Source organism: Limulus polyphemus, unplaced genomic scaffold (genome assembly GCF_000517525.1).
Source record: "Limulus polyphemus unplaced genomic scaffold, Limulus_polyphemus-2.1.2 Scaffold2261, whole genome shotgun sequence".
Lineage (NCBI taxonomy): Eukaryota > Metazoa > Arthropoda > Merostomata > Xiphosura > Limulidae > Limulus > Limulus polyphemus.
In genome coordinates, this window is record NW_013667871.1 from 91,368 (window position 1) to 103,523 (window position 12,156).

The following is a 12,156-nucleotide window of genomic DNA, read 5'->3' on the forward strand; positions in this document are numbered from 1 at the left end:
CACAATTATTTTTCTAATTTACTGAATCTTGAATACTCAAAGTGTGAATGTTTTTATGGATTTTTGTTTGTGGTGCCATTCAATAGATGGTGCAGAAGTTTTGGTTACATACTGACATACACCTATGCCCATTATAGTAAGAAGTAATGTAGAATCAGCAGAAGGTTCATTTAATTGCGGGATAACTAAGAGGTTTGACGAATGTTTAGTTTATTGTAGTATCTCATGCTATTTTAGAATCTGAATGTGGTTTTACATCTCCTGCTCTGGGGAAGGTTTCATATGATTAAGATTTTGAGACATGAAGCTGATCTCCGATTCTGGTTTAGTCATGTATGATGCTTGAGTATCTATATAATTCAGTGCATCTAATATCCCTCTGAATCTGATTTAGTCATATATGGTTCAAGAATATTTATTTAGTTTGGGACATAAACTTCCTCCTGGTGGTCTAGTTGTAACTAGGTGGAAACATCTGGAAAGTTTAAATAATTTATAAGTTTTCCAGTAAAATAGATAATATAAATGTGATTGAGTTAACTTTATGCCTGTGTATGTGATTTATTTATGTTTTTAGATAGGCTGTTTATTAATCTGAAATGCATAATGTACATAAATATTTCAGCTTTTTTTAGTAAAGAATAGACACTTCTGGTTTTCTCTTACTACATAATCATTTTCATTAATCTGTTTGTTTTTTATATCTCATATTGAAGCTTTCTTATGTGGTAATCTACTGATATTTGTAATGAATTTGACAGTTGAAGGAGATGTGTCGGCGAGAATTACAGAGAACTGAGACAGAAATTACTCGTAATAATACCATCATATCTGAATATAAGCAGGTAAATATTTCTGATAGAAATCTTTTGGTGTATTGTGCCATCTTACAGATGGTGTCTACAAATTTTCTGCCTTTTGTTCATTGTGTAATGTGCATCAAGTAGATATGACAAGATATGTATATATATATACATATAGCACATTTTTTTGTGATTCCTTTAAGAGGACTTGCTCTTCCTTTTGAATTTATTTAGAGAAAGCTCACTTGTATTTGTTTATTTGTTGGAAAATATATTAATATGTTCATAATGTTTCCTTGTCTGTTATTCACCATAGATTTGTAGCCATCTCAGCACAAGATTGGAAAGAGAACAGAATACCAGTAAAGAAGCTGTTGAACAGCTAAAGGTAAACAAAAAGTCCATTTCTTTTTTTTACCCTACCCAAATTTTAAGTTTTGTAGGCAAAAACCCATTTTACATAGGATTTATATTGGATTTAACTGCTTAACTTTTAACTTCTAAAGCATTACTTTAATTGATCCAACTCAGCTTCATAGTGCTTCACCAAAAATAACATCTCAAGCTATTAGATCTTACATAAGCATGGTGCACATCATATAAACATTAGTAGACAACTATTAAAAAATTTGTACTTTGTTTATGAACTGAATTGTCCAATTGGTAGCTTGCCAATCACCAAATTAAAATTAAAGATAAATAATAAAACTGAAACTAAAAATTGGACTTATTTTAGTGTCTTTGAAGCTTAGTTACTTAATATTTGTTATTTATAACTGTATTAGACTTGCATATAAAACCAGTGAAGTACAATAAAGTCATGTTTTTTGTTTTTTTAATCAATAACTGGTATCTGAGTTCTGATACAACATTCAAAATACTAAGCAGCTCATAAATAGCACACAGATGGACAACTCTGGTTATGAACATAGATATATATATTTTTATGTCCAGTGTACCTTCTGTAAAACGTTTTTTCATGACACTGCCCTAAAAATTGTTTCATACTTATGTTTCTTGTTCACTCGGAAGCCTCCTAAATGTAAGCAAGTAAGTTTAATTTTTGATGAAATTTTAATAATTTTATCTACTGTAAAACAGAGCACTTACTTAAAATTTAGAGAGAGAAATTTAAACATGAACAATATTTTTTATACATGTATTGTGTAACTTTTTTATAGTTTATATTGATTGCAAGATGTTATGTAGCTTTTATAAAGGTAAAGTAATTGATCCGTGATTTATTTGTGCTACATGCTCATCCTGATCCAGCAAGATGATTGTTTTTCTTCATTGAGATAAAGATAAGTGTTGGATAATACATCTCTTCATTAATTATGAAATTATCTTACTTTTGTGTGCATACTAACTATTATTAAATAAATAATATAAATTTAGATGAAAAAAATTACATTGCATATAAACTAATAAACACATTTTTATTTAACCTTTAATTTATACTAACATTAAGCCTAAAGCAGTTTCTATCTTCAGCCTATACTTTTACCACATTTCAGTCATAAACATGTGTTTGTAATTAAAATATGGCTAAAATTTATAAGAGTGGCATAAGATGGTAAGTATTTTAAAATGTGATTCTTGTTCTAGCAAAAATGGACTCTGATTATGTCTCTGCTTGAGTTTTATTGTATAATTCAGTTGAAATAGTTAAAAGTCTTGTGAGTTATGCTGTTGTATTCTCTACATAAAAACAATCATGCTATTATTAAAGCACCTTATATGGAACTCTTGTGGAGGCATACTTTATAGTGTATGACTGAGAAAAAAATTGATATGTGTAATTCAATTTGAACTATGTAGACCTAAATGTTATGGTATAAATTAAAGAATGATCAAAAATATGTAAAATCACAAAAAAGGAGAAAATGCATCTTTTGTAGTTCTAGTATGTACAGATACAAAACAAATTTGGTATTTTAATACTTATTTCACTTACAACTGCCAGAATATCTGCGTATAATCTTACATAATTTATAAAGTAGTCTGATACACAGATGAATAGATATTAAGTAATCTTTCTTTAACTTTTTTGTTTGTTTTTTAGAGGGGGGGCAATAGTTAACTGAAAGAATAGGATCAAAATTCTAGAATATCTGACTTTTTTACATAAAAAACTACCTTTGTCAAACTACTATGCAAGCTTTATAATACAAGTTGATTAGAACTTAAATGAAATGCAGATGTATTTCATAGACCATATGTTGTTTTAAACAATTACTTAATTCCATGTGTATTTTCCCATGTTTCTAATAAACATCTGTTTTACCTTTTAAATAAAATGTAATCTGAATGATCAATCCTTACTCAAAGGTAGTTAAAACATGTTACATGGAATTAAGTAATTGTTTAAAGTAATTGTTTATTAAATAAAATGTAATCTGAATGATCAATCTTACTCAAAAGTAGTTAAAACATGTTACATGGAATTAAGTAATTGTTTATTAAATAAAATGTAATCTGAATGATCAGTCCTTACTCAAAAGTAGTTAAAACATGTTACACAACTCTGTCTGTATACCTTTTACGTAAAACGAAGTAAAGGTTGTTGGTAAGTATTGATTCATGTATTTTGAGTGTTGTTTTTACAAAAAAAACTTATCAAAGGTATGTTTTTGATAACAGAAATAAGAGTTATTTTGAGAGAAATAAAAAATTGTTTGTACTTTTATATGGATTTGATTTTCATAAACTAAGTAATATTCTTTAACTAGTGGACGCTACTTTGGTTGAAAATACCGATTTAACCTTCAGACAGTGATAGCATCCAATAACATTTATGTCTCTATGGCTGAAAATTAATCCCAACCATGTTATTATCCACCTTTTTATAAGGTATGGTTATAATTTTTAGTACATCATGAAAATAATTCTAGCAAAATGTGCAAAAAATGATGGGTTTAAAGGGTTAACAACAGACCTTGGTAGGTTCAGCAGTTATATTAATAGAGCAGTTTTTGTTTATTCATTCATATATGGTTTTTATCCAACAGAACTTATTAAAAGGATGTGACCATTGCTATAAACTATTGGAGAATCAGGATATCTTCAAGAGGGGTAGTCAGAAGAAGATCAATACAGCCAAGACAACTGACAAGGCTCCTGAATTACTAGATACAGATAAACAAATCAGGGAACTTGAACTTGAGCTTGCTCAAACCAAGCTAGCACTAGTAGAATCAGAATGTAAAAACCAGGTAACAAGGAGTTTTATTGTTTACAGTCCAAAGAAGAATGTTTTGAAGTGTATTTTACCTAATTTTTTTTTAAGTATTTGAGCTAAATATGAAGAATTATAACTAAACATGTTAATTGTTTATTAAGAGTTATTTTGTGATAGAGAAAAAGGCAGTGCTAATACGTATATATATTTCATAATATTGATTTTTGATAAACGTTTTCTTCTAATTTGAAATGAAATTAATGATTTGAAAATGTACCAGAGTTTAGAATATAGGTGGTTAAAATGCTTTTTTTTTCTTACTAACCATTTGCTACATTGCCACTGGTAACTGAAACTTTGTGTTGATGCAGTCTTTGTATTTCATCACAATATTCACAACCTTTGTTAATGATAAATTAAAGAAAGAAAAGAAACAAGTCCTTCACATCAGTTCTGATGTAAAGACTTTTAGTTAGGTACTGTTATAACCAAATAATAAACAACAATTAATTTTGACTTATTTTCATATTCATGCTTGAATATCTTTAAAATACTCAATGTATTCCATTTTGGAAATAGTTACCAGTTAACGTACAACTTGTTTTACTCCATATCACTTTGTTCCACACATTTTGATTAGTATTTTAAGGTTGTTGGTATTGTTGGATTGTTCTTGAACAGTTGAATGAGTTTGTAATTTCTTGCTAAGGCAACACACTGATATTCTAACATTACTCATGTCATATTCATAAACAAACAAATGTTAATTAAAGATACAGTTTACGTAAAATCAGGTTTCTATATCCATACTAAGAAATGAGATGGTTTTTCATCAAATGATTAAAAAGAACATACAAGGAATTAAAAGGTAGAAAAAGTGTTATTTTTATATTTGTATGCTGTTATTTATTTTTTCTGTTTGATACTGTTTCTGTGCATTTTAAATACACACAACCTATGCTACATTGCTGTTATTTTTTTATATATATAAAATGGCATATAATAATGATTTGAGTATTATCTAAAAAAATCCTTTAAGATAAGTATGGAGAAAATGCTTGCTTGCTTCTGTAAGAATGTACTTTTCAAGTAGAGACATTTTTCATGTAAAGTAGCTGACATCTTTTATACATCAGGATTCTAACTTAAGAATTAATTCTTGTGTTATTGAATGCTTATCAACTGCATATGCTGATCATAAAATTATTATGTGTGAAGGTTTGGGATTTTGGTGTATAAGCTGCAGTAATGAAAATTGTTGATTGTAAACTTCAGTCATTATTACTGTGAGGAGTTGTCATGTGTTACAGTTAAGAACAGTGCATTCATTTACAATGGATAGTAATGCATTTTTGTTAAATCTACTACATTTGTGATTTGTCACAGGGCTAGTTGAATAACGTTAATCAACAACAACTTTTCTTATGAAGTGATTTGAATTGGTCCTTTTTGCTTGGTATTTGATTTCCAATAGGTGAATATGTAAAGCTAATTAAGCCTGGTGTTTGTCAAAAGGAAAGCAGATATGTTATCTATGAAGATATGTTGAACAGCATAGTAATAAATCTTTAATTCATTGCAATTGCTCATGAAACAAACAGACAGGTTGGTAGCCAAAAGGCAACAGAATTTTGTTGCAAGTGCTTCAAGGTTATGGGAATTCAGAAATTATTGGATACTAAACTTTAAAAGAAGGAGGGAGACCATATGCAACAATCCAGATAAGGAACTTGTAGAAAGCAAAGATAAAAATAAAAATTGTAGCAAACCTTTGTACATAGTAGTGTTGCGTAGTTTCTTCATTTTTATAAAATCTATAATTCTATTAATATGTGGAAATATTTGTAACTTAGAAATATTTTCTTGCTATTTCCCTATCATAGCACATCATTTTAGGCACCCACATGATTTGCATGCACCTTTGGTTTTTACTCACAAAAAGGCCTGCTTATAAAACATTTGTATCTTTCCATACATCCATAATTTAAGTAAGTACTTAGCTAGATATTGCAATGAATAGCAAAAGTAAAGCATTTATTAATACATTGTAGAAAGTAAAAAAAGTTTCTAAAATGGGGTTAATATGAGATAGAAGTTATTAATGTGTTGTTGTTTGATTTGCTAGGTGAACAATAAGGAAAAAACAGTGATTTGCTAGGTGAACAATAGGGAAAAAAACAGTGATTTGCTAGGTGAACAATAGGGAAAAAAACAGTGATTTGTTAGGTGAACAATAGGGAAAAAACAGTGATTTGCTAGGTGAACAATAGGGAAAAAAACAGTGATTTGTTAGGTGAACAATAGGGAAAAAACCAGTGCAACTTTCATCTTCTAGAATTGCATTAGTGAGTGAAATATTTAAGTTGGGGTTTGGTTGAAACATTTTAATGTACAAAAACTCCGTGATCCAAAGTGTATTTTCATTTGACCTAATCCCATTATCATAAAGTGTTGTATGTCTACAGGTGTTTCCCATGCTCAATCAGTAGTTAGATAGAGGACTATTTCCTTAGCTGTAGTTGTGTGTTCTTTGATACACATTACAAAGATTTAACTGTTAAAACCTCATTCACATAGTGAATAATTATACATGTAGATAATTTATGATTGTTTTATAACAAGAATTCTGTACTTAACTCTAAAGACAAAGTGGATTCTTGCTTGTTCTTTGAAAATAATTCTTGCATCATTCCATGAATAATGTTTCCTAATAATTGTTCTTTTAGCTACTAATGTGTCTAGCTAGATATATTAGGATGAGAGTCAGCAGACAACGTGTAATATTATAGATGACAGCATTGGTGATGTTTTTCTCACTCTGGGTATTACACAGTTTACAACTTTCAAGCTGTTTTTCAGAAACACTGTTTTGATTTTCAGTAGTTCATTTTGATAATACATACATCACTGCACAACAAAAGCTGTGTAGGTTAGGTTCTACACTAAGTTCTTTTTTTAAAACTATATAACCAGTTAAAGTATTTTTTGTAATAATAGTCAACTTCAAACCATTTACTTTTGTTTCTAATCTTAGTACCTAGAAAAGATTCTGAATTTTCTTGATTTTCTACTGTGAATGTAATACATCCATGTCATTGGTTGTGATAATCCAGAAATAACTTGGGACTGCTCTTTAAATGCTATTAAATTATCATCAACATATCTTATAAATTGGAAGTTTGTATTCTTGTGGACAGTTCTTTAAAAATATCTTCACTGAAGAACAAGTAGCCAGACTAGGTTCTAACTCTGACCCCCATGACCATACTGTCATTCTGATCTTAAAATTCACTGTTGAAAATGAAACCTTATTGTTTGGTAGAAAACTTGTGTAACAAGTGAAACATGTACTTAGTCGAGCCATTAAATTTTGATTCATTTTAATCAAAATGTCACACATCAGTTTTATTATTTCATTAATTGGAATGTTTCTATATAAAGATACTACATCAAATTTAGCACAAATAGTATCAAATTTTAAGTCTAATATATAACTTAACTATATAATTGTATTTTACAGAATCCTTGAGAAATGAACTCTGAAACTTAATTCATGATTAAGTGAGTCAATATTATGTACTGCATATCTGATTGGAGTATCAATTTTGTGAGCCTTCGATAAGGTTTATAAAATGTGATCCTGTGAGTCTGATTGCTGTAAACTACCCTGTCTTTTTTTTCTTTAAGTTGAGAAGAAACTTCTGTAACCTATCTTGTTTCCTAGATGTAGGTTCCTCTATTGGTTTTTCTGAATTTACTCCAATCTTTCAAATATTTATCACCTACTATAATCGTCTTTATTCAGTATGACAGTACCATTATCTTTATCAAGTGTTAGGATAACAATATTTTTACTTCTCTTTCAACTATAGAAATGTTAAGGGTTTAGGTTTTCCATTGTATTCTGGGAAACAGTTCATGGTATCACCAGATATTATTGTACAAATATCAGGAAAACTTTAGATCTTTTGATAAAATTAGGAAGTCTTGCAATTTTCTGAGAAATAGATTAGTGGGTGAAAAAAAATTCCACAAAAGAAACTTTTTTTTTGGGGGGGGGAGTAATAAAAGTTTTAGGCCTCCAGCTTACTTCTTTTCATAATGTAAGTTAGAAGATAATCAGAAAAATTATGGATTACTTTATCTGCATCATCAAAGAAGTTAGTAAAACTACACTGTTTTCGTTGAGGTAATTTAATGCCTTTAAGTGTATAATCCTATTTTTTATACAAGTTTTGGTTCACATTTTCTTTAATCAACTAAATGCAATGTAAATAATAAGTGACTTTCATGTCTTAATCTGTGTGATAATTTCTGGTACAGAGATGATAAACTTTATAGGAGTGTTTTTGTTTTAATTTCTGTATTTTTGAAGTTAACTTGAAAACCCATATATAAGGTAAAGTTTTACTGTTACATGAATGGTAGAGCTTGGCTTTGGTCAAGTTAATTTGAAAACCTATATATAAGGTAAAGTTTTACTGTTACATGAATGGTAGAGCTTGGCTTTGGTCAAGTTAATTTGAAAACCCATATATAAGGTAAAGTTTTGCTGTTACATGAATGGTAGGGCTTGGCTTTGGTCAAGTTAACTTGAAAACCCATATATAAGGTAAAGTTTTACTGTTACATGAATGGTAGGGCTTGGCTTTGGTCAAGTTAATTTGAAAACCCATATATAAGGTAAAGTTTTACTGTTACATGAATGGTAAGGCTTGGCTTTGGTCAAGTCAATTTGAAAACCCATATATAAGGTAAAGTTTTCCTGTTACATGAATGGTAGGGCTTGGCTTTGGCTCAACATATTCAATACAATATTTAGAAATGTATTTATTTAATTATTTATAAAAATGATTGGAAACAAACATTTATAAATAAATATCCAGATATTAATTATATACATGGCAGTGTTGTGATATCCATCATATGAAGCTCAAAACTTCCATCAGTTGAAACCAAACGTTTATATATATTCAGACACTAGTTATATACACTTAGTGTTTGTGATGTCCATCATATGAAGTTCAAAACATCCATCATCTGAAACAATTTATAAATATCTGGACACTAGTCACATGCATGGCAGTTTTTGTGATGTTCTTCAAATGTAGATTTCAACACATTTATTTTTATTTAAGTGATGCAACTTTTTTTTTAACTCTTAAGCTATGAAGTATACCAGATTATTGTAAATTTAGTTAAATTCATTATCTTATTTGATAGCCAATATTTCATTTTTCAAAGATTTTGTCAACTCTTGTATACTAGCATTGTAATGTTTAAGATATTTTTTACATTCATCAGGCCCGGCATGGCCAGGTGGTTAGTGCACTCAACTCGCAATCTGCGGGTCGCGGGTTCGAATCCTCGTCACACCAAACATTCTTGCCCATTCAGCTGTGGGGGGCATTATAATGTGATGGTCAATCCCACTATTCATTGGTAAAAGAGTAGCCCAAGAGTTGGTAGTGGGTGATGATGACTAGCTGCCTTCCCTCTAGTCTTTCACTGCTAAATTAGTGCAGATACCTCTCGTGTAGCTTTGCGTGAAATAAAATTAAATAAAAAACCAAAAAATTCATCAGGTGCTTTAAAGCTGATACAAAAAAATGTATAATATAATCTGGAATTATTTATTTCTTGAAGTAAAACAGAAAATAAAAGCATGTTTTTTGGTTGTTGTTTTTTTTACAGCATTTTCCATTTGCTTGTAGCTGGCATTGTTTTAGCTTGTTTGAAAAAGTCATAATGAAGTTTTATAAATTTTTTCATTGTTAGGATCTGACTCATCAACTGAATACTGCTCTTCAGGAGTTGCAAGCTTCCAAAAACACTTGGTTTCACAAAACTTTATCCTCCATACGTGATGCAGCACGCAAGGAGATAGGAGGTACGGGACGAGAAGGCAAGGAGAGAGAAGCCACTTAATGGAAGGCTTTTGTACAGGCTTGGACAGCTGTTTGTACAGAGATGCTAGTTGATTACAATACTACTATACTCATATTCTGTGTAATTCATAGCTTAATGCTGCAAGGAGAAGCTGTGATGTCATACACACTTAACTGATAGATGTAATATAACCATGTTACTTAAATATACAGTATATTAAATGCTATGGAACTCTTCTACTTGTTTTATTTTACACACTTCTACCCTACTTAGATAATTAGTTATTAATCCATTTGTTACTAAGGTAGAATGTGCTTGTCTAAGAACCCATATAGGACAAATTAATTATTTAATGGTATGAACTATCTATTCAGAAGGTGAAGCACGACCGTCTTGTTACTTGATATTAAAGTATGGTCAACGTTTCATTACTAAAAGCTGTTATAAAATACATTGTTGGAATATTGTGTTAAATACTGTATGTATTAGCTTTTCTTGATTTAATACAAGTTGTCATAGAAAGAAGTCTTGATTGTTGCCTGTAAGCTTCAGTTTAGGATGTGTAGCTACTAAAGAAAAGTGTTTTATGAGAAAATGCACTAATTGTGTCATTAATGAGCACTTCCTAGCAGAAACAAGATAGTTGAATCTTAGTGAGGCATGTAAAATTCATGCATACATATGTGTATATATGTTAGCAGACTGTTCTTGTTAATGTTCAAGTCATTTAATTGATTGGTGAAACATTCCAAAAGTAAGTTCTTGTTTTAATAAAACACTGCACATGCATTATTTCTCTTTCTTTAACATGAAAGGATACATTGAATCTTTTATGTACATTTCTATAAATTCTTAACATCTGAATGTTTTTGCATGTATTTTTTTTTTTATCCCCACCACATGTATGTTGGAGTTTAAAAATCTTAAACACCCAATTTTTCTCATTGGATTTTTTTTCTTTCCTTCAAACTGACCGAGAAGGTAATATTGTGAAACAAGCAACAGTAAATTTACTGAAAAGTTTTAATGGAACAAATAATTTTTGCAACAATACTCGTTATTTTACAGACTAATTTTAATGAGGAATGTGGTAGAGGTTGAAGAGGATTGCTGTTGTCAATTATTCTTATCTGGTTGATTTTATTAGCTGCATGTATTGTAAGACAAGTTTTTAAAGTTATAACCATTTTACTAACTTTAACTGTATTATAGTTTAAGTTCTTTCAAAGTTATTTATTTCTGTAGATTACTAATGCTAATCTCTGTCAAATTGATTTAGTGACAGTTTTCCGGTTTATTTGATGAAACATTGTCTTAGCCATGAGGCCTAGTGTTATTTGGAATCATTTGGTTATTGAATGTTATTCCTATTTTATTGCATTAAATTTTCACTATGCTTAGCTTTAAGTCATTATACAAGTTTTGATCTTACAGATATCTTTATTTTTGTTCAAAAATTGTGATTCATTGTTACTTGTTAGAAAAATTGCTAAGAAAAACAGGAAATATATTCAATAATTTGCTGAAAAACATTTAATCACATTTAAGCTTTTGTTTTATTCAAAAGCGATTTTATAGCATAATTTTAATCTTCTTAAAATTGTATGAGAAGTTTTGAAAAAATAAATTATATTAAATCTTTTTAGTTGCCCAAATTTGATGTTATTAGGGGTTGAGAACTTGAAATGTTAGTATTAATAATCGGGTGGACCATATGAAAATAACACATAAAAGTGTGGGGGCCATTTATAGACTTGCATATCTAATGTAAGTAGCAGTAGTAAAATCTTGTGTTATAATCTATTATACAGGACAATAGGTGTTGCCTCCTTTAGCAAGACTTTAATTTCCAATAACTGTTGCTAAATTTAGTGAAAAAAAAATAAAACAAAAACATTTGTGGCCAATTTAAAAATTTGTATTTTCTATTTTCTATCATGTAAAAGTTATGTTTAGAAGTCAATGTATCACTGTTCAGAATTGAAATAAAATGATCTAAGTAACTTTTTTTTTACACTGACCTATCTGATACATGTATAAACACTTGAGTGGCTCAAAAGTATTAACGGAGTTTCTTTCTGTCGTTGTCTTTAAATAGGAACCTTTTAAAACATACTTATCACTTGCATTCATTTACCTTCTACTGTTAATGTAGGTTTTTGTTGACATTTTAATGTTGTCAAAATTTTAAAGTTTAGAAGAAAAAGTCAGTCAGACAAACAAAACCTTAAAGAGGCCGTAATTATTATAAAAGCTAAGTTATGTAATTTTACTGAGAAAATT

At 29.4% G+C, this 12,156-nt stretch overlaps 1 protein-coding gene across 4 annotated transcripts in view; it reads left to right on the top strand.

Annotated features, from left to right (window-relative positions):
* LOC106466449 (rab GTPase-activating protein 1-like) overlaps positions 1-9,968 on the top strand; it is a 93,419-nt gene extending 83,451 nt beyond the window's left edge. For all 4 annotated transcript variants that reach the window (XM_022394448.1, XM_013926732.2, XM_013926731.2 and 1 more), the window contains 4 exons: positions 762-845; positions 1,120-1,191; positions 3,815-4,018; positions 9,763-9,968. In XM_022394448.1, the coding sequence (XP_022250156.1) occupies positions 762-845; positions 1,120-1,191; positions 3,815-4,018; positions 9,763-9,912 (510 nt within the window). In that variant the 3' untranslated portion in view covers positions 9,913-9,968. The remainder of the gene's footprint in view (positions 1-761; positions 846-1,119; positions 1,192-3,814; positions 4,019-9,762) is intronic.
* The last annotated feature ends 2,188 nt before the right edge of the window (positions 9,969-12,156 follow it).